Source organism: Vipera berus (assembly GCF_964194415.1).
Source record: "Vipera berus genome assembly, chromosome: 10".
Taxonomy (NCBI): Eukaryota; Metazoa; Chordata; class Lepidosauria; order Squamata; family Viperidae; genus Vipera; species Vipera berus.
This window is the reverse complement of record NC_138213.1, coordinates 22,214,572-22,238,119: the sequence shown is the minus strand read 5'-3', so window position 1 is coordinate 22,238,119 and position 23,548 is coordinate 22,214,572. Positions and strand designations below refer to the sequence as shown.

The window sequence follows — 23,548 nt, the reverse complement described above, 5'->3', positions numbered from 1 at the left end:
TTCGGCTTATACTCAAGTATATACGGTAACGGGATTTGAAATAGTTAAAAGGGTTAAATATTTGGGGATATATTTGTCACCCTCAAATGTGAAGTTATAAAAATAATTATAAAAGTTATGGGGAAAAGTACAAAAAGAATGAGATAGTTGGAAAAAATTACAATTATCCTTATTGGGAAGAATTGCAGCAGTGAAAATGAATGTTTTGCCAAAATTTTTATTTTTATTTCAAATGATACCTATACTTAAAAAGGATTTAAATTTGGAGGAATGGCAAAAAGGAATTAATAAATTTGGGCAGGGAAAAAGCCACGAGTTAAATTTAAGTTAATGCAAGATACGCGTGAAAGAGGTGGTCTTAAAATGCCTAATTTTAAATTATATTATGACGCTGCTGCCTTGTCAGCGATAAGTGACTGGTTTAATTTAACACAAGCGAGATTATTAAATCTTGAGGGTCATGATTTGTTATTTGGATGGCATGCATATTTATTGTATGATAAGAAGGTGGATAATGTGTTTAAGATACATATTTTAAGGTTTGCTCTGTTGCGAGTTTGGAAAAAGTACAGACACAAGTTAAATTATAAGATACCTATTTGGGCAATACCTAAACACGCAATAGAAAATATAAATGTGGGATTCAAACATGATGTGACTACATATAAGGAAATTTTAAGTTTGCAAAGGAATGTATGGCAATTGAAGTCATATAACATTTTAAAAGAAGAAAAGATAGTACAAACTTGGTTTCAGTATGGGCAATTACAGGCTAGGTGGAAAGAGGACCAGAAAACTGGTTTTTCGATGACTGATGAAAATTTGGTAAAGCAAATTAGAGATCAAGGTCAAGCTCATATAAAAAGAATATATATTGCATTGATAGAAATTGATTCAGAGACGGAACTTGTCAAAGACTGTATGATAAAATGGGCTCAGAATTTTCAAGAAGTTATCACAATGGATACTTGGGAAAAGATTTGGGTGAGAAATGTAAAATTTACACAGGCCCAAAATTTAAGAGAGAATTTTTATAAAATGTTTTATAGGTGGCATTTAGATCCTAAAAAACTAGCAAGCATGTATCCGAACTGCCAGCCCAAATGATGGAGGTGTGGTTGTGAGGACACAACGTATTTTCATATATGGTGGACTTGTAAAAGGGTTAAAGCATTTTGGATTAAAATTTGGTGGAATATGCAAAAAATATTCAAGAAAAGGATAAAGTTTTGTCCGCAATTGTTTTTATTGGGCATTATCACAGATACTACCGTTGTGGACACTAAGCTGATGTTGAATTTAATTACGGCAGCGAGACTTTTAGTAGCGCAATATTGGAAGAAGGAAGAACTGCCGACTATAGAAGAATGGACTTTAAAAGTTTCCAATTTGGAGGAAATGGCAAAGATTTCAGCGTATTTGAAAGACCAATCGCAACAGAGATATATTGTGGAGTGGAGAAGATGGATTGATTATATCCAGAATAAATATGGGACTAAAAAGTTTCACTTAGCATTTGAATAAGTAGTGGATTTATATGATGTATAACTAGCTTCTAGTTATTTTATTAAGAGTTAAAGTGCGATAGAATTTAATATTTTATTGTTGTTTGCATATTTTAGATTATGTTTGTATTTTTATACCCTGTATTTAGCTCTGGGAAGTTGGGGAGGGGGGGAGAGGGGAGGGGAGAGTTAGGGAGGTTTGGGGAGAGGGGAGGGGGAGGGGAGGGGTTTTGTATTTAAAAATGTACCGTAAAACTTTACAATAAAAAAAAACCCTGACTGCTCTTTAGAAGGCCAGATCCTAAAGCTAAAACTCAAATACTTTGGCCACCTAATGAGAAGGAAGGACTCACTGGAGAAGAGCCTAATGCTGGAAAAGATTGAGGGCAATAGAAAAAGGGGACGACAGAGAATGAGGTGGCTGGATGGAGTCACTGAAGCAGGAGGCGTGAGTTTAAATGGACTCCAGAAGATGGTAGAGGACAGGAAGGCCTGGAGGAATGTTGTCCGTGGGCTCGTGATGGGTCGGACACGACTTCGCAGCTAACAACAACAAGCTTATCGGAAATAGGGATTTTAAGTAGCATACTATTCATTTTATAAAAAGAGAACATTATGTGAAAAAGAGGAAATCAAGTAAAGTTATGTGGATTGTAGATTATAGAAATCAACTGCTAGTGAATGTTTCTTAAATGTAAACCCAGACAACACACTGTTTACCAAATATTAAGGTGATTATGTTAAAAAAATAATAAAACATTTTTTTAAAATGCAACCTAGAACTAAGGAGAAATGTAACTGAGGATAATTAACAGCTTGCCTTCAGAAGTTGTGATTGCTTCATCATTGGAGGTTTTTGAGAAAAGACTGGACAACCACCTATCTGAAATGGTATAGAGTCTTCCAGGGGCTTGGACTGGAAGACCTCCAAGTTCCCTTCTAGCTATGGTCTGAATGATTGAAATCTTCAGAGATACAAGTAATCCTCAAATTATGACTATTAAATATGGTCTGGGATTAAGATATGTAATCTTAATCTTCCAGCAGTTTCAGGGAAGCATCGAAGCAATATGGGAAAGCATCGAGCCCTGAAGCCCACAAGTGAGGGAACCATGGAGTCCACCTGTCCACACAGTTTGCAGTGCCCACATGGAAAGGAGGAGAACCACCACAACACAACATCCTCCACTCCCTTGCAGGGCATTGTGATTGATGGTAGTAAAGGCTGCTACATAAAGAACTCTTCACAAACAGGGACAAAAAAGACAACTAATAAAAAAGGGAAAAGAGGCACATAACTAGAACTGAATATCAGCAAAAAGCCTGAATCTGCAAGGAAGGAGTCAGGAAAGCTAAGGTTCAGAATGAACTAAGACTTACAACAAATGCCAAGAATAACAAAAAGTTTCTTTCAATATATAAGGAATAAGAAACATTAAAAGATTGGACGGCCATTTGTCCAGGATGGTACAAGGTCTCCTGCTTTGGGCAGGCAGGGGATTGGACTAGAAGGTCTCCAAGGTCCCTTCCAGACCTGTGATTCTATAAGACCATTGGGGTCTGCCAAAGATCACCAGTTCTGGCCTGAGACCTGACTGGAATGGCTCCAGATAATCTTCCTTTGGACCGCTGTTTGACCACCCTCTCAACACTGGTCAGAAATTGTTGCGTCCAAAAATGGCTTCTTGGAGAGGGGGGCATACTATGGCCTTCAGAGGTAAGGCTTCTATGATATCACTGCAAGAGCTGTAAAAAAGAAAGAGGAAAGGATTGAACAAAAGCCAAGATAGGAAAGGAAAGGAAACTCCAGTTTCTCAAAGAATGGAAATGAAAGGCAAGCAAGAGGCCAGGGTAAAAGATGCTGAGGATCTGCTGAGCTCTGGGGTCTGGCATGTACCTCAGACTGAGCAGGGACCATGAACTGAGGAGGCAGGTTGATGTCTGGCACCTTGCAGTCCGTACTGAAGGACACCTGGTAGTGCAGCGGGTTTTCCACCTTGACTGAGGAGGAGGTGCTTTGCCGGACAGCTGTGGTCAACTCAAGGGTGCCTAGTGGGCCACATGGGGTGGCTTTAAATGTGATCAGGTAGAATAAGAATTCCTGGGTGGCCTCATTGCGGAAGGTGATCTGAAATGACAAAAGAGTCTTGAGAACTATCTAGTCAATCAGCCCTAGACATCCTGTTGGAGGTTACGCAAGACCAGGCAAGTTGAAGATGCAAGGCCTCTGGCATCCATGCTGACCCTCCTGCCCGCCTCTGCTACTGGGACCTTTGAGTGGAAGGCAGGGAGCATCCCTGAAACAATTCAGAGGTCTGCTCGCTCTTAGCAGTCCTGCTTGGACAGGGTACACAAAAAAGGTGTTAAAGGCAGGACATTTATTCTCAACTGATGCATATTCTTGGTGAAAAGCAATGGACAAATAATTGTAACCAAAAAATTGTATTTCTGAATCAAATTGTGCCGAAGAGCTTCTCTTTATACAAAGATGCTGGGTGAAGAAAAAGCCTAAAAAGCTTTCAGGGTCACAGACCCATGTACCTTGGCAGTGTACATGCCCTCTTTGTAAGAGAAGAAGGTGAGCTTGTGATCCTTCTTGGTAGAAGCTGGCACTTCAATGTAGTCCAGAGTTTTCAGGGTGGTTGTGACTTCCAGTTTTTCCGGCTTTATCATGTCAACCGTTACCCGAAACCTAGTCAGAAGAGGTAGCCATTCAGTTCCTAGCCTAAAACCAACCTCAACGAGTTTTTCATACCTGTGCTTTCTTTACTAAATAAATATAATGACAGCTACCTCAAAGTCCCAGCTGTCACAGTACCCCTGTGGTCATGTGATTGTTAACTGGGTACTTGGCAACGGGCTTGCGTTTAACAATTGCAATGTCCTGTAGTCACATGATCGCCATTTGCAACGTTCGCTGCCACCTTCCAACAAGCAAAATCCATGGAGAAGCCAGAGAAGGTCACAAATCGTGATCCCGTAATGTTACACCTAGCAACCATGCAGGATTCGCATAAGCTCCAAAACTGAAGCTGTTGTAAGTTGGTGTGATTATGTGATGCTGCACTTCCCGAGTGCATTGTTTAATGAAGGACTTCCTGGTCCCAATTACTGTGATTAATCAAAGGCTACTTGTATCTTGGATTATGGCTCAAATTGTCATCCTTATTGGGTCTGTTACCAAGTTATTAAGGGACGCGGTGGCTCAGTGGGTTAGGACGCTGAGCTTGTTGATCAGATGGTCGGCAGTTTGGCGGGTCGAATCCTGAGGGACGCGTAACAGAGTGAGCGCCTGTTACTTGTCCCAGCTTCTGCCAACCTAGCAGTTTGAAAGCACGTAAAAATGCAAGTAGAAAAATAGGGACCACTCCGGTGGGAAGGTAACAGCGCTCCGTGCGCCTTTGGCGTCTAGTCATGCCGGCCACATGACCACGGAGACGTCCTCGGACAAGCGCTGGTTCTTCGGCTTTGAAACGGAGATGAGCACCGGCCCCTAGAGTCAGAAACGACTAGCACGCATGTGCGGGGGAACCTTTACCTTTACCTTTTTACCAAGTTATTTGTAATTGGCCTGAATTTCAAAATACATTTCAGAAAATCTTTCCCAGCAATTTCATGTAGAGGAGGCAATGTATGAAATTTAATAAATAGTAATAACATTCTTATTAAATCCCAAAGGAACATTCTAGCCAAAATGGAACCCTCTGAAGGAATGGTCCACTTCTCACTGTGGAAGAAGTCTAACAGAAGTTGCCAGTGCAGTGTAGACTGGCCCCTGTTTTCACAAAAGATCCTAGTAATGCCTTATAGAATTTGAAAGGAGGGGTGAAGTTGTAGGATATAACCTTCCTTCCAAACAAATATTCGCAAGGAGTAACTGCTTCCAGTCCGGCTTGCCAAACAATTACACTCCCCATGAAATGGTTCTCCAAGTTCTGACATACCCATTGACACTCATGGAAGCTTCTTCTACTCTAGCAATGCTTCACTAGCAACATATTTTCTCTGCAAAGGGGTACAAAAGAGTATGCAAGGTGAGAAAAGCAAACTTTAGGGCTCTTAGGGATTTATTGGTTTTATTTATATCCCATCTTCATTATTTTTACAAATAAGGTAACAAACACCTCTCTCCTATTGCTTTGGTAGAACTTGGGATCAACAGTTGGAGACGACAATGGGGGCCTCAAACAACCAAAGGAAAATTGGGGGTGCAAACTGTAATGCCCATTGAAGCCTGTGGGCTCCTGTGTGATTGCAACCTCCTCCTCTCCTCCCCGCTCTCTCAGTACTTCCTCTGCTGCCTGGGGTGAAGTTGCCAGCCCTGCCCAGCCCTTTTTCCACATTTACCTTTGCAGCTTGTTCAACCAGTTGGTGATGGAAAGCAGTTCCGTGTAGGATGTTTTGCATGGAATTTCCCTCATGATATTCCCAGCTGACTTGGGAGGCTCAGCAGTGCCTTGCAGGAGGTAAAGCAGCCCTGTTCCATCTGGGAGGGGGAAGAAGATGGAGCCCTAGAGAAAGAGGAGAGTTTCAGGCAACATTTCTTCACTGTTTGAAGCCATCCCCAACTGAGATGGTCGTCTTTCTCAACCCGCTTTTGCAAGAGTTCTAAAAGAGTCAAAACTAGCTAAGCAAGCATTCTTCTGTGATGGACAGCTGTGATGTGCTGGTTCTCCAAAACTTGAGTCAAAAGCTTCTCCAGGACAAGTATGATCGACCTAGGGCCAGACAGCAGAAAACTTTGGGCGATCCTGCTCATAAGCAGTTATCCAAATCCGCTGCTTTAAACACTGTTAGATAACTAAGGCTAAATCAGAGCACTGGGACCCCCAAAGAGTAGCTAATCTACTGGACAAGACCCTGCAGGCCTTCCACTATGGAGTGTTTGGAAGATACCCCAAGAAGGGCCAAGAATTCCTTCCCTCCAAAGGGCTGTTGTGGGGCCCACCCTTGGAAGTTCTCTGCCCTGGATTCAGCCTCTTTACCTTCACTATATCTGGCCTTTTTCACATGTTAAATCTCAGTTCATTGTGGTTCACCTTCAACTTGAAAGAGGTATGAACTTTCCATCCAAACTATCTTGGACAGCACTGAAGAACCAGAACAAAAATAAAGGCCATACAATACTACTGGTGGACAGGAAGCATCTGTAGCAGCAGCAACCGCAGAATTACTTTCTGCTCAGGCCAAGGATTAGCTTGGATGATGCTCATGCACAAAAGGAACAAGGTTAGTCAGGCTGCAAGCTTTTGCGGGCAGTGTGGATCTAATAAAATGGTAGCTGAATGTACAAAGAAATGCAAGGATCCCTCTTTGCATACAACAACCCTCATCCAGCCCAGCTTCTGAGGCTCCAACCCACCCCCCACCCCAATCTTTCTCCTTCTTTTGCTGTTTGTTTCTGGAATACCTGGTCCTTCTTGTTTTCTACATTCATAGCCAGAGGCCTGTATGTGACTTCATAGGGCTTGTTCTGCTGGTGGGCCTCCACCCTGATGTACTCTGGCCCTTTCCACTGCTCTCCCTCAATAATGGGCCGCAACATCCACGGTTGGTTGGTCTTGTTGGATAGCATGATGGTCTGTGTCTGCTTTCCACGCACCTGGCATATGAAATTCACCACCTGCAAGAAATTGTGGAAGAGCCATGTTAGTTTATGATAGTCAGAAATCAGGAGTCACCAGATCTTTTTAAGTCACTTTTACTAATACACAAACACTAAAAATCCTTCTGAATTTTATTTACAAGGAAGAATACCTTCTCTTCATTCACTCCACTGTTGGGGGACTTAACATACGTGGATGGCTTGCTAAGAAGTACAGACCTTTCCTTCCTTGAAAACCTCACCAGACAAATCATTGGCACAAAATAAGTGGAGAGGACCTCCCCACTGAAGGTGTCAAGAAAAAAGGAGCCAGAGTGATCAAGAGAGCCCCCCACTCTTCCCATCTCTGCACTAGAGCCCTATGCGGATAAAAAAGCTTCCCACTCCCCTTTACAAACAGTGCTATTTTATTAGTTGAGATATCTGAGAGCCTTCATCTGAATAAGGCATTTCTTTGTTCACTTATCAGATCTGTGACCTGCTGTTATCTTCAGGGGCTTCTAGCAGTTGATCAATTTCATGCTCATGAATTTCATCTAATGTGTGACCTTTTTGAAAATCGTCATGTAGGTTTGAAGTAGGAGCACTTGTGCCAAAATGGATACAATACTGACAGCATGTTAGGGGCAGACACACACAATGGCTGCCATCAAAGAGAAAAACTGACATACAAGACATTAAGTGGGGAGGAGATTGCCTTGAAAAGGAATTCAAAAGGAGGGGGGGAAACCTTAAGATTGCCACACCTTGGTTCTCTTGGGTATAAGAGGGGATAGAGAGAATTTCTGTCAGGTGGAGAAAAGCAAGGCTTTACATGGCAGGAAAAACCTAATGTATTAAGTACAGATTAGGCGAAACCTGGCTAAAAAACAGTAACTGTGAGCGGGACCTTGGAGTCCTAGCGGACTATCACTTAAACATGAGCCAGCCATGTGCAGCAGCCACCAAAAAAGCTAATACAATCCTTAGATGTATAAACAGCCATAGAATCAAAATCACGTGAAGTATTAGTACTGCTTTAAAAAGCCTTAGTAAGACAACACCTGGAATATTGCATCCAGTTTTGGTCATCATGTTACAAAAAAAAGATGTTGAGACTTTGGGAAAAGTGCAAGGAACAACTAAAATGATTAAAGGCCTGGAGACAAAAACACGAGTAACGATTGCAGGAATCGAGTATGGCTATTCTAGAGAGAAGAAGGACTTGTGTGGAGAACAGTATTTCAGTATTTTAGGGGCTGCCACAGAGAGAATCAGGTCAGCTTATTTACCAAAGCACCTGTAGGCAGAACAAGAAACAATGGATAGAAACTAATCAAGGAGAGAAGCAACCTGGAATTAAGGAGAAACTTCCTAACAGTGCCAACAATTAACCAGTGGAACAGCTTGCAGTCAGAAGTTGTGGGTGCTTCATCACTGGAGGTTTTTAAGAAGAGACTGGACAGCCATCTTTCGGAAAAGGTATAGGGTCTCCTGCTTGAGCAGGGGGTCAGATGCAATGCTGGAAATCAAGTTGAGGCCCAGGTCACAGCTGCTTTAAGAAAATTAAAGATTGATCATTGAAGAAACCAAAGGGGCATCTATGGCTTGTAGATGCCATCTTCAGAGAGACGTGAGAACTAGTGAGCAGTAAAGAAATGAGATACAAATCTTCACATTTTAATGTCCTTGTCACTGCACGTTTTTTTTTGTTCGTCAGAAAAGTTCATTTCTAACTGTACATTTTCCCCTGCTCTCTGCACCTGTTGTGATAACTTATCTGGTAACCATAGTGAACCCCATATGACTAGCTATGTTATGGTTTCAGTCTGTTTAGTGCGCATGTCTAGAAGAGGTTCATACAGTGTTATTTTTATTGTTTCTTTCACTTTGCTGCTACTGACTGTTACGTTAGGATGTAGCTAGCTAGCTCTCTGTATAATATATATTTAGTTTTTATATTTTTGTAATTAAAGGTATTTAGTAAGATTATGCGTCGTGTTTTTATTGCCTTCCTGCATGCACATCATGCATTCTCTGAAGCACGGTCCGTCGCCCTCTACAAAGGTGATTTTTACCTTGACAGTCCTGTCCCGGAGAATTTGTACAGTAATATTAAAACTAAAAACAGTTATTGGATTGCAACACTACCTGACCCATATTCCCCTTCTTATCTTGACCACCTCTTCAAGGAAGAAGAAAGGTTGGTGAGTTTGCCCCCTTGGCACAAAGACTGAGAAGTCTTCAGCCCCTCCTGTGCCCACAGATGGCCGTTGCAGCTGCAGACTTGGGACCTTCCCAACTCTGGAACAGAGGCCTCCTCCACATCGAAGGCTGGAGGTATGCAGATAGGCTATTGGATGACTACCTGACTTTGAAGAGGCTGCATCAGAGACTGAGTAGATGGAGAGAAAGCATCTCTGTTTTAACCTCTGTTCTGATGGCTCCTTTTGCCAAGATTCCTGTAACTTGACTTACATTACATTTGGGTCCCAGGAATGGCTTAGTTACACCTTAGACTGGATTTGAACCATCCTTGCTCTTGCCCAGTTATTCCCAACTCAAGGTGCCCCACCAGTCACCTCTTTGACAGGCGGGACGCTCACACACAGTCCACTCAGTGTGAGCTTCACAGGTTCTCCACCTTGGATGTGACACGGGAGGTTTTCATAACAGATGTCCTGACTCTGCTCACAGGGGTGGAAGGTCACTTCGAAGGAGACACTTGTTCCTGAAGAAATGTAACCTTCTATTGGTTTGATGGAGAAGTCTGGTCTGAAGCGCTTGGCATCCCATCGGAAGCTTTGAAAGAAAAGGAAAATGGTTCCCCTCAGGAGTTGTGCACATTCAGGAAACTCTGGATGGCTCCTAACATAGCAACTGTACAACTTGTGGACTTCAACTCCCAGAATTCCTCAACCAGCCAGCTTCCTCTGCCTTCTTCATCCCCACCCCCACCCATGCATTGCAAAATGCCAACAAGTCTTGGGAACAGGCCGGGGGGGGAGGGGGCAGGGGGCGGCAGATGCTGAGAAAGCCATGAAAAAAGGGCTCCTGGCCTGTGGAAATGATTTGCCCTCTCCCAGGATTGCCCATTCTAGCAAAGCAGGCATTTCTGGCAGCTTCTTATGAAAGCATTGATGGGCTCTGATGGGGCAACTTGCCTGAGATTATCTTCAGGCACCACTATCTGCCATGAAAGGATCTAGAATAAAATAGCTTGAGCAGAAATGACACCTCACCTAGTAGGCAAGCCTGTATTAGGATGATGTAAGGCTTGTTGTGGTTTCCATTTGTTAAAATTGAGCATGTGTCTCTTTCCTTCTAAGTATCATCACCCCAATCAGAAATCTCTGAAGGCTCACATTTACAGATTCCAAATCCACAATCAACCAAATAACACACCAGAAATCATTCAATCCCATAGCTAAAAGCTGAGCCTCTCCAAATATTCAGGAAAATAGTCTTTTAACCAACTTCTGAAAAATCAAGAGCTGTACCTAATCTGAAATTTGTGTAGGGCAAAGGACAGCCATTGAAAGACCCCAGGTTTTAACACATACAACCTCATGTGAGAGGAAAGGTCTTCATCATGGCTAGTCAGCTGGCAGGGGCAGGGTGGAAAGAGAACAAGGCCCCCAGTCATGGTGCTCCTGGTCACCTGTCAAAGGGTCACCTGGCCCTTTGAATTGGACCCAGCAGCAGATGGGGAGGTTGCTGCAGTTTAGGCCTTATCCTGCTAGGAAGGCTCCTAGGTTAGGCAGCTGCGCCCCCTCCCTTGACATCCTTTCTTTAATGATTCTATTCCATCATTTCTTCAATATTAATGTAACTTTTATCTTGCGGTGAGTTGGCTGCAGCAAGTTGGTCACAGCAGATTGTCCTAGACCCAACTACTTTCTGAGCTGGCTTTATTTATTTATTTATTTATTTGAAAAACCTTTAGGGCCACCCATCCTAGAACCACAACTCTGAATGGCTCACAATAATCCTATAAAAATACACATAGTACAAGGACTTCCGGGTGGCAAGGCTCCGTTCGATGGCAGCCGTTTCGGCCGTCAGCCCCGCTGTTTTCCGTAGAGCCGCTTAAAACAGCGCCGATCAGCTGTTTAGAAACCTGCTCCTCGGGAGAAGAGGGGGGGTGAGCGCTTAGGTAGGGGTAGAGTTCCCCTAGATCACCAGAGTTTAAACTCTGGTGATTGAAGGGTGTGAACTCCCCTGAAGCCTGAGTTTGCTCCGGACTCCGGGATGCCTCTGCTCCAAGGCTTTGGAGCAGAGTAGGACGCTGCAACCATACCTGCCATCGATAATCAACTGTGGAATTACTTGGAAGCAGGCAGAGCTGTGCAGGAGAGTGCTGTAAGAGCAAGTATCTGAACTTTAACTCTTTTATTTTGAGAGGAAAAGTTGTAAATGGTGTGGAAAGTGAAAGTGCGCAACAGAAACAGGTGCCAAGATGGCTTCTAAACCAACCAAAGTTCCTAGAAGTACTGGCGTTTTGCCAGTTCAGCATTCCTCATTACAGGCTTTGATGCCTCCTCCTGTGGCACCCGCGCCCGCACCAGCTTTAACAATAAAAGATTTGCAGGATGCTTTACAGGATGCTTTAAAAATGCAATCTCAACAAATAGCTGGACTTATTGAGGAGAAGAACACTGAAATTAGAGCAGACATTTTGGCTGCATTTCAAGGGCTTGCTGTTTGTATTGAGCATCTGGATGAGCGAGTGGAAGAGATCAGCCAGAATAATATGAGATTAGATGCTAAATTGCTAGATGCTGAAAATGTGATGGAAAAGATTGATGATGATGTAGTAATGATACAATATTGTGACATGGAGTTTGCTGTGAGAATCAGAGGCTTAAAAGAAGATCCTAAGGAAGACTTGAAAGAATTAGTGGCACAGGCTCTTGAACAGGTTTTGGAGCGTCCAGCAGAAGATATTGTGGGGGATATAGATAAAATATTTTGTGTTAATTCTTGGATTGCAAGACAAAGAAAACTACCTAGAGATGTGGTGGTTTATTTTACAAAGAGAGCAATTAGAAATGTGGTTATTCAAGCCTTTTATAACAATAGATTTACAGTTGCTGAGCAAGAAGTTTTAATCTTGAAAGAGATTCCCCCAAGAATTTTAAGGAAAAGAAAAGAATTTGCTTTTTTGGCAGAAGAATTAAGGAAACGGCAGATGCAGTTTAGATGGGAGATTCCAGCAGGCATGACGGTGATGTACGCAGGCACGAGATATCGTCTTAATACAGTTTTGCAGGCACGAGATTTTTATTCTAATATTTTGAAGGCAGGCTCCCCGCCATCTTCAGAATTTAGAGGAAGGAATGGTGAAGGAAAGAGCCAATTGCGATTGGAGAGTATACAAGGTGCTGAAGGAGCTATTTCGCAGAAGGATAAAGATTCCCAGCAAACTACAGGAGTGGATCAGACTCAGGCGTCAACAAAAGAGGTTAGAGAACAAAGAATGACACGGGCAGCAATCAGACGAATGAGACAAGAACAAGAACAACAGAAAGCTACAATTATATCTCAGAAATCTACTTACAGTGAAGCAGTGGAAGGAGCGAAACCGAAGGGAGTGCAGGTGGTTTTGGAAGAGGCGCTCCAAAAGCTTCAGGTCGCAAAAGATGGCAACAAAGTTTCTAACCTGGAATGTTAATGGATTAAACTCGCCGCACAAGAGAAAGAAAGTATTTCAGTATTTAAAACAATTTGGAAATGATGTTATTTGTCTACAGCTATTCGTGTAGCTGATCATAAATACTTGATAAATTCTAGGCTGGGTACACAGTTTCTTGCGTCTGCTCCTGACAAGAAAAATGGAGTAGTTATTTATATCAAGAATAACTTATCAGCTAATTTAATTGAAACAGATAAACAAGGAAGATATGTTATAATTGAATTATTAATAGAAGGCAAGAAAGAACTTTTGGTTGGATTATATGCTCCTAATCAACAGCAAGGAGAATTTTACAAACTATTACACAGTAAGATAATTTAATGGGATTATAAATCTTGTATTTTTATGGGAGATTGGAATGGCGTTTTGGATGTACAAATGGACAAAAAAGACCTTTTTAGAAGTATACCAAGTCATGCCAGATTGCCAAAATCTTTTTTTGAGATGAAAGACGATTTGGAACTGAGGGATGTTTGGAGAGAAAGAAATTTGCAAGAAAAAGACTTTACTTTTTTTCTGATAGGCATCAATCTTTTTCCAGGATTGATTTTGTATTAATTACTAATGATCTTTTTTTAGGATTAAGAAGATTAAGATATGTCCAAGAACTATATCAGATCATAGTCCAGTATGGTTGGAAATAGAAAAAGATAATGATAGGCGATCTTGGAGACTAAATGAATGTGGAAGAGTGTAAAAAACAACTTAAAGAATTTTTTAATATGAATATGAACAAGGGTACTTCTATGGAAATGGTCTGGGATGCAAGTAAAGCTTATATGAGAGGAGTGTTAATATATTTGAATAACAAGTATAGACGTAAACAGGAACATAAGAGAAAAGAATTAGAGGAGGAAATTAAAAGGAAAGAGAAGGCTTTAATTTTGAATCCATCCGATGGGAGGATTAAAGAGGCAATTACTTTGTTAGGAGGTCAGTTTGATATGCTGATGGCAGATCAAGTGGCAACTAATTTGCAGTATGTTAAACATAACACTTTTTGTAATGCCAATAAGCCAGGTAGGTGGCTAGCTTATTTGTTAAGGAAGAAACAGAGGTCACGTAACATAGATAGAATAGATTACAAGGGTAAAGTACAAGGTTGACTCAGCCTTCCATCCTTCCGAGGTAGGTAAAATGAGGACCCAGATTGTTGGGGGCAATAAGCTGACTTTGTAATAATGCCGCTTGGGGGGGGGGGCGAAAGCCCTAATAAGCAGGCATATACATAGAACAAAGGCTATTGCTAAGCACATTGATTTGTGCTTTAAATTGTAAGCCGCCCTGAGTCTTTGGAGAAGGGTGGGATATAAATGGGATTAAAATAATAAAAAAAAGTGGTGTTTCAGCAGAATCTTATTAAAAAGGCTTTTGTTGATTTTTATTCTAAGTTGTATGTTAGAGATAAGATTCAAAGTGTAGATATAGATAGATATCTACGAGAAGTTAATATCCCTGTTCTTACACAAGAGCAAAGGGAAGGGATGAATCAATTGATAAGTGATGAAGAAATTATTTTAGCAATTAAGCAATTAAAGGTGGGGAAAGCACCAGGAACAGATGGTTTGACTGCCGTCTATTACAAGGACTTACAGTTAGAAATGGTGAAACCTTTAAAAGAATTGTTTAGGACAATTCAGTTGGGAGGAGAAGTGCCTCCATCGTGGAAAACAGCCTTTATATTGCTGATTCCGAAGGAAGATCAAGATATTACTCAAGCCAAAAATTATAGGCCAATATCGATTTTAAATACTGATTACAAGATATTTGCAAAAAATTTAGCAAACAGATTAATGAAGGTAATGCAGCAAATGATTCATAATGACCAAACTGGATTTATAAGTGGTAGACAAATGAAGAATAATGTGAGACATATTGTAGACTTATTGGAATTTTTGGATAGAAATAACCAGGTTTCTGCAGTGCTGATCATTTTGGATGCTGAAAAAGCTTTTGATCAATTGGATTGGAAATTTTTATTTAAGGTATTGGAGAAAATGGACTTTGGGGAGAATTTTTTACAACCTATTAGGGCAATATATCAGAAGCAAACAGCTCAAATAATAGTTAATGGTAGTTTGACAGAAAAATATAATATTGAAAAGGGTACAAGACAGGGGTGTCCGCTGTCACCTTTGCTGTTTGTTTTAATGTTGGAAATATTATTGATTAAAATACGAGATTCAAATAAAATTAAGGGAATTAAAATAAGAGATCAAGATTATAGATTGAGAGCGTTTGCGGGTGACCTGGTTATTACAGTAAGTCAACCGACTTATTCAGTTGTGGAAATGATGGAGATAATAAAGTCATATGGGAAAGTTTCTGGATTTAAGATAAATATGCAAAAAACTAAAATATTGTCTAAAAATATAACTATAGAACAAAAGGTTATTTTAGAAGAGTTAACGGGATTTGAAATAGTTAAAAAGATTAAATATTTGGGGGTTTACCTTGCGGCTTCAAATGTTAAACTATATAAAAATAATTATGAAATGTTATGGTTAAAAATACAAAAAGAGTTAGATGGTTGGGAAAAATTACAGTTATCTTTATTGGGAAGAATTGCAGCAGTAAAAATGAATGTTTTGCCAAAATTTTTATTTTTGTTTCAAATGATACCTATACTTAAAAAGGATTCAAATTTGGAGGAATGGCAGAAAGGTATTAATAAATTTGTTTGGGCAGGGAAAAAACCACGAGTTAAATTTAAGATAATGCAAGATATATGTGAAAGAGGTGGTCTTAAAATGCCTAATCTTAAATTATATTATGAGGCTGCTGCTTTATCTTCAATTAGTGATTGTAAACCAAGGGAGATTATTAGTGATTGTAAACACAAGGGAGATTATTAAATCTCGAGAGCTATGATTTGCTATTTGGTTGGCATGCATATTTATTGTATGATAAGAAGATGGATAATGTTTTTAACATACACATATTAAGGCAAGCTCTGTTGTGAGTATGGAAAAAATATAAATATAAGTTAAATTATAAAATACCAATTTGGGCAATTCCTAAACATGCAATAGAAAATATAAGTGTTGGATTTAAACATGATGTGATTACATACAAAGAAACTTTAAGGATGGAAAGGAATGTATGGCAATTAAAGCCATATAATATTTTAAAAGAAGAAAAGATTGTACAAACTTGGTTTCAGTATGGGCAGTTGCAAGCAAGATGGAAAGAAGATCAGAAAGTTGGTATTTCGATAACTGATGGAAATTTGGTAAAACAAATTAGAGATCAGGGTCAGGCACATATAAAAAGGATATATAATGCATTGATAGAAATTGATTCAGAAACTGAACTTGTTAAAGATTGTATGATAAAATGGGCCCAGAATTTTCAGGAGGTTATAACAATGGATACTTGGGAAAAGATTTGGGTTAGAAATGTAAAATTTACACAGGCTCAAAATTTAAGAGAGAATTTTTATAAAATGTTTTATAGGTGGCCTAAAAAATTAGCATGTATGTATCCGAACTGCCAGCCTAAATGTTGGAGGTGTGGTTGTGAGGATGCAACGTACTATCATATATGGTGGACTTGTAAAAAGGTTAAAGCTTTTTGGATTAAAATTTGGTGGAATATGCAGAAGATATTTAAGAAAAGGATAAAGTTTTCCCCACAGTTGTTTTTGTTGGGTATTATTACAGATTTTACTGTTATAGATACTAAATTGGTTTTGAATTTAATTACGGCAGCAAGGCTCTTAATAGCGCAATATTGGAAGAAGGAGGAATTGCCTACTATAGAAGAATGGACTTTGAAAGTTTCCAATTTGGCGGAAATGGCAAAGATCTCAGCTTACTTGAAAGAACAATCACAACAGAGATATATTCTGGAATGGAGAAGATGGATTGAATATATTCAGAATAAATATGGGACTAAAAAGTTTCATTTAGTATTTGAATAAGTATTGGTTTTATATGATGTAGTATTAGTTATGCTATTTGTTAATAACATAGTTATGTTTAAGGGGAGTTAAAGCGCGATAGAATTTTATGTTTTTTTTTTTAGTTTGTTAGCATATTTTAGCTTTAGTTTGTAAAGTTTATACCCTGTATTCAGCTCTGGGAAGTCGGGGGGAGTGAGGGGGAGGGGGGTAAGGGGGAGGGGAGGGGGAGGGAGGGAGTATGTTTTTAAAAAATGTATTGTAAAACTTTTCAATAAAAAAAAATACACATAGTACAAAAGATAAAAGCAAACAACATTAAAAATAGAAGGTGAACTAACCTGAAACCCCAATCAATCCACACACACACCCCTTTTGATGTGAACAACAGCATCAGCTTCGAGCTTTAGCTCCACCTGATCCCAAAGACAATTCTGGCTTTCCAGAAAGTTAAGCCTCACCACAAAGGAAAAAGGTCTCCCTCTGCTATGAAAAAGGTATGCTTCTGTCAGGATCTACTTCACCCATATCTTAAGAAAGCAGGATTCTTGGAGACATATTTTCCAAGCAGGAACTTTTACTAAGAAATAGGATATCTCAGGCATAATAGACAGGATCTGAGGGATTCCCTCAGAGATCAATATTTTTAAAGTGTCCCCAAGCAAACCCCACCCCACAGTTCATCCGGGCAGTTCAAGACCGACCAATCTCCAGGTGGTAAGTCCATCGTGGGAAAGGAAAGATTTTGAATTTTTGAATTTTATTGAATTTATATACCGCCCTTTCCCGTAGGACTCAGGGCGGTTTACAGGGTACTTAAAACAACAATACAAAAATTAAAAACAATTAAAAAATTAAATTAAATCCCTGAAGAAATAAAAAACCCCAGTTAAAACAGCCTGGGCCGGAGAGCTCGAAGAGCCAGGTCTTCAGGTCCCGGCAAAATGAACGAAGGTCAGGGGCAGTCCTAAGCTCCACGAGCAGCTGGTTCCAGAGGGCAGGCGCACCCACAGAGAAGGCCCTCCCCCTGGCTGTTATTCGTCGGCAATCTTTTACCGGCGGAACCCTGAGAAGGCCCTCCCTGTGGGAGCGCACAGGACGAAGGGAACTTGATGCCGGCAGCAGGTGTTCCCTCAGATATCCCGGACCCAAGCCATTTAGGGCTTTATAGGTCACCTTGAATCTCACCCGGAGGGCAACCGGAAGCCAATGCAGCTTGCGGAGTAGAGGTGTTACATGGGAGTATCAGGGAACCCCCATCACAACTCACGCGGCTGCACTCTGCACCAGCTGAAGCCTCTGAGTGGTCCTCAAGGGCAGCCCCATGTAGAGAGCGTTGCAGTAGTCTAAATGGGAGGTCACGAGCGCATGAGTGATTGTGCGTAGGGCATCTCGGTCCAGGTAGGGTCGCAACTGGCGCACCAGGCGAACCTGGGCAAAAGCCCCCCTGGTCACGGCTCCTATGTGATCTTCAAAACTGAGCCGTAAATCCAAGAGGATGCCCAAGTTGCGGGCCCTATCAATGGGGGGTAACACCTCACCCCCCATCGTTAAAGATGGAATAGTCTGGTTAACCCGAGATGCCGGTATGCACAGCCACTCAGTCTTGGCAGGATTGAGACAAAGCCTGTTCCTCCCCATCCAGACCTGGACCGCCTCCAGGCAATGGGACATCACGGCGAGGGCATCACTGGGTTGGTTCGGGGTGGAGAAAAAAAGTTGGGTATCATCAGCATACTGATGATATCCCACCCCGAAACCACGAATGATCTCGCCCAGCGGCTTCATATAGATGTTGAACAGGAGGGAAGAGAGAACCGACCCCTGAGGAACTCCACAAACGAGAGGCCTCGGGGTGGATCTCTGCCCTCCCGTCAACACCAGGTGCGAGCGGCCCAGGAGATAGGAGAACCACCATAAAACGATGCCTCCCACTCCCAACCCCCTGAGATGCCGCAGTAGGATACCATGGTCGATGGTATCAAAAGCCATTGAGAGATCTAATAGGACTAGGACAGAGGAACAACCCCTGTCCCGAGCCTGCCAGAGATCATTCACCAGCACGACCAATGCCGTCTCCGTGCTGTGCCCGGGCCTGAAACCCGATTGGTATGGGTCCAGATAATCAGTTTCCTCCAGGAACAGAGGAAGCTATGCGCCACCACACTCTCAACAACCTTCGCCAAAAAGCGAAGGTTGGAGACCGGACGATAGTTATTTAAAACAGCCGGGTCCAGGGCAGGCTTCTTGAGGAGGGGTCTCACCACCGCCTCCTTCAAGGCGGTGGGGAAGATACCCTCCTTCAAGGAAGCAGTTATTACTGCCTGGAACCAGCCTCGTGTCTCCTCCCGGGCCGCATACACCAGCCAGGAGGGGCACGGGTCCAATAAACAGGTGGTGGAGCTCAGCCTCCCCATGATCCTGTCCACATCATCAGGGGAAACAGGGTCGAACTCAGTCCAGATAACATGCTCAAGACCGTCCGATTCCTCCACGTCAGACTCTGCCTAGTCAGAGTCCAAACCGGCCTGGATCTGAGCGATTTTGTCCATCAGATGATGACTAAACTCCTCGGCCCGACACTGTAAGGGATCCTCCCTCACCTCCTGGTTAAGAAGGGAGCGAGTCACCCTAAACAGGGTGGCCGGGCGATTATCTGCGGACGTGATGAGGGCAGCGAAGTAATTAGCCTTCGCCGTCCTCATCGCCGCAAGATAAGACCTTATAAAGGTTCTTAACTGTAATCGGTCAGATTCGGAATGGCTGGACCTCCAACCGCTCTCTAGACCCCGTCTCCGACGCTTCATCTCCCGGAGCTCCACAGAAAAACATTGGAGCCCAACAGGATCTGCGCCAAGTCAGGGGTCGCAAGGGTACAACACGGTCGAGTGCCTCAGTGGCCGCCCTTTCCCAGGCACCCACCAAGGCATCAACTGGGCTGTGAGTGAGGGCGATGGTTATAGACCCAAGCGCCATCTGGAACCATTCTGGGTCCATTAGGCACCTGGGGCGGAACCACCTGGTTGGCTAACATCAATCTGGTTCCGTTTGCAGCATGATCATTCCACAGCTCTTTACACCTCCTTTGGAGAAATAAACCAGATCCCGGAGATTTGTGTCTCTTCCCCCACCCTTTTCCTAGTTGCCCGGTAAGGGAGAAAAAGTTCAGAGAGATGCCTAGTATAGAAAGCAATTTGTTACATTGTAATGGCTAGCAGACAAGGTGAATAAACAAAAGGTTACATTAGTGAAGGAAGTGAAAGCAATAAAGCCTGCATGCCTATTCCCTCTCCCCCTTGGTTTTAGCTCAGAGGAGATAGTTAGAAATGAAATATAAATGGATTTTGATATCCTAGATCCCCTTTAGATGGCAACATTTAAGGCAAGAGACCTGGAACGTTGCCCACCCTCCCTGGTCTAGTGGGACAGGCAGATGCCCTTGGGGAGGTGGCCACACAGGAGCCCTGCTTTCTGGCAGGGAGGACTTTAGTGATAACCAGCACCCTGGACTCCACCCAGAAGAAAACTAGGGATCAGTACAGCTCATGCAACACTTATAATAATAATAAACCTTTATTGTCAAAGTACAACATGTGCACATTGAGATTAGCTGAGCCTCCCCCCATGCTCTCTCCCCCCAACACACAGTGACAACAAACCCTCCATCCCACCACACTATGTGAACCAACTACACCACACACCGGGCCTCCCAAGTCAATTCTGCATAAGATTATGTCTCATTTAAAAGCCTAACAGCCCACGGATAAAAGCTATTTTTCAGCCTGTTGGTACGGCTGGCTATATTCCTATATCTCCTACCGGATGGTAGGAGAGTAAAGAGATACCGTCCAGGGTGTGAGTCATCCCTGAGAATCTTCCTCACTCTTCCAAGGCAACGAGCCCTGGTGATGTCATCCAGTGGTGTCAGGGAACAGCCCACAATGTCTTGTGCTGTGCTCACTACCCTCTGTAATACTTTCCTGTCCGCGGCTGTCAGACCAGCATACCAAGCCACAATACCATACGAGAGGACACTCTCTATAGTAGACCGGTAAAAGAGGGTCATTAGCTGTTGTTCTACCCTGTTCTTCCGCAAGACCCTAAGAAAGTGAAGCCTCTGTTGGGCCTTTCTAGCCACCTGAGTTGTGTTAACTTTCCAGGTCAGATCTTCACAGAGGTAGACTCCCAGAAATTTAAAGGAGGAAACTCTCTCTACACAGTTCTCTCCGATGTAAAGTGGGGCAGGTTCCTCCTTTTTTCTCCGGAAGTCTAACACCATCTCTTTCGTCTTGCCGATGTTTAGGTGCAAGTTGTTGTTACTACACCATATGGATAGTTTTTGTACCTCCACCCTATATGCTGTCTCATCCCCACCTGTAATAAGACCCACCACAGTTGTATCATCTGCGAACTTGATTATCGCAGTGGATGGGTCAGATGATACACAATCATAAGTGTATAAAGAGTACAGGTAGGGGCTAAGCACACAGCCCTGTGGCGTGCCGGTGCAAAGCTTCAGGGGGGTGGACAAAGCAGAGCCGACTCTCACTGTTTGTAACCGATCCCTAAGAAAGTCTTGAATCCAATTGCAGATGGCGGGGGAGAATTTCAAGTCAGTCAGCTTCTCGATGAGAATGCTCGGCAAAATGGTGTTGAAAGCCGAGCTGTATAACATGAGGGTAACTAGGGCTCCCCAACACTGTGCACACCAATGCATTCTGGGCTAGCTTTAACTTCCAAGTGGTCTTTAAGGACAGCCCCACAAAGTGTGCAGTAGACTACAGTAGACCAACCAGGAAATGACCAAGGCATGAGTGACTGTGAGCCAAGACAAGAAAAACCAAAATAGGCAGACAAGATGAATCTGTACAAAGCTGCCTGTTCCTCCCCACCAGATCCTCATAGTCTCCATGCACCTGGTCAGTAACACAACAGCATCATCTATACTCATGATATCACAAGCTGTGCCTTCAAATAACCCTATCCAGCAGGAGGAGCTTTGAGAGACCCAATCCTGAGGCAGCTCACAGTGCAAGGACCTCTTCCTGCACTAACACTGAATAGAACTGACCACAGAGAAAGGAGGAGAAACATCACAAAACAGCATCTTCTGATCCTGAGGGTTGGTCCAGAAGGATACCATGGTTGATGTTATTGATAGCGAGGGAGGGCCAGAACAGTTTCGTTGCTTCTATCCTGGGACCTCCAAAATTCATCACAAGTGCTACCCATGCTGCCTTGGGACTATACCTTGGCCTGGAACCAGACTGAAAAGGGCCCACTTCATCCAGGGCCCTCTGCAGCTACGCATCAAGAGGGAAGGTTGGAGATGGGATGAAAGTGGTCCACGTAGATGGTCTCTTAAGTGAGCATACCACTATGTCCTTCAAGGTAGATGGCATCACCCCCTCCTGCAAAGAAGCATTAGCCACCACTCTGACCCAACTGCATTCGACCTTCAGAGAGACCTGGGTCAAACATGAGGAGCATGGACCCAAAACATAGGTAGCAAAACTCCACTTCCTCAAAGATGAATCAATCCAAACTCCTCCCAGATAAAGAGCTCGGATATGTCTCGATCACTTCCAAAGGTCCTGCCTAGCCAGAGTCCAACTTTTAGCAAAGTCAAGTCACCCTTCCTCTGCCCTCTCCCTGCTTTCACCATCCAGCTTCTCCTTCCCTCACTCTCCCACTCCCAAATAAAAGGGACAGGTTAACAGCTGTTCTCCAATGTGGTTGTTAAGGACCTGAACATATTTAACCTACAGGAAAAATGACTGGAGGAAAATACAACTGTGGACTTCAGAATTACCTGAACATAACATAAATAGAGTGGGTTATTTTCTCTTGCTGAGAAGGCAGGATTTGCACCAGTAAGTTAAAAATGCAAGGAAGGAGACTAAAACTAGACCTCAGAAGGATTTCCTGCCCTTAAGAGCTGTTAGCTAGTGGAAGAGATTGCCACATGAAGTGGTGAGTTCTCCTTCATTAGAAGAAGTCTACAAAGGCTGGATGATCATTTGTAGGACCAAGGAAGATCTTCAGCTCTTTTCTTGTAAGGCCTGGTTTCCGTATCCTTCACCACGATAATCTACTGAAGTAGCTCCAATCTGTCATTGGCCTTTTGGAAGTGGCTGAATAGTGGCTGACTGTGACAGCAGAGGGAGCAATTACTTCCTTATTTGGTCTCTTGCACTCCAAGAAAAATTTGCTCTTTTGGCCCTTGACTCAAACCTATCTAGCTCTTTTTGAATCTGCTCTTCTATCTGTCCTCCACTTATGACTGTAATTAAGGCTGGCAATTACAGTTGTAAATCCTGATAGTCATAATGTGGATCACCATGTGACGATACTCAGTTTTACAATCTTTTTTGCAGCAGTCATTAAGGAAAAGTGACGATCATTAATCAAATGCAGCGGTTGTTAAGTGAACCCATTATTTGCTGTGGACAATATTTGTTTTAATGACATTGATTTTAACCTACAATAGGGTAGAATTTGAGCAAGTAATTTTACTCATACAATATTTCCTAAAAGCTTCAAAATATTTATTTCTGCATATCTAGAAATATTTTGGGGTAAGCTGTATAAAGTCCCAAATATTTAACATAATTAGTACTGTAGATATCACATAACTGTACTGATATGTTAGGACCCAAGGGAAGTAAGCCAAGTTTATAAATCTTATATCAATCTTATAATCAGAACACCTTCCAAAATACTGTATAAAATTAGGCAGAGAGTTAGAATATTGCTCCAAAATTGCCACAATATCAACCTACAGAAATAATTTCTATTCACAAAATAATCCTTTAATATTTAATGATTGCCAAAGCATAGCCAAAGATTCACCAATCAAATTA

General features: G+C 42.3%; 1 protein-coding gene across 1 annotated transcript in view; it reads right to left on the bottom strand.

Annotated features, from left to right (window-relative positions):
- The window catches only part of HYDIN (HYDIN axonemal central pair apparatus protein), a 350,217-nt gene that overhangs the window by 16,481 nt on the left and 310,188 nt on the right, over positions 1-23,548 (bottom strand). Inside the window, exons 80-84 of the mRNA XM_081335684.1 lie at positions 9,672-9,891; positions 6,916-7,128; positions 5,853-6,016; positions 4,047-4,197; positions 3,403-3,633 (exon numbers count right to left, since the gene is read on the bottom strand). Coding sequence (XP_081191810.1) covers positions 3,403-3,633; positions 4,047-4,197; positions 5,853-6,016; positions 6,916-7,128; positions 9,672-9,891 — 979 coding nt within the window. The remainder of the gene's footprint in view (positions 1-3,402; positions 3,634-4,046; positions 4,198-5,852; positions 6,017-6,915; positions 7,129-9,671; positions 9,892-23,548) is intronic.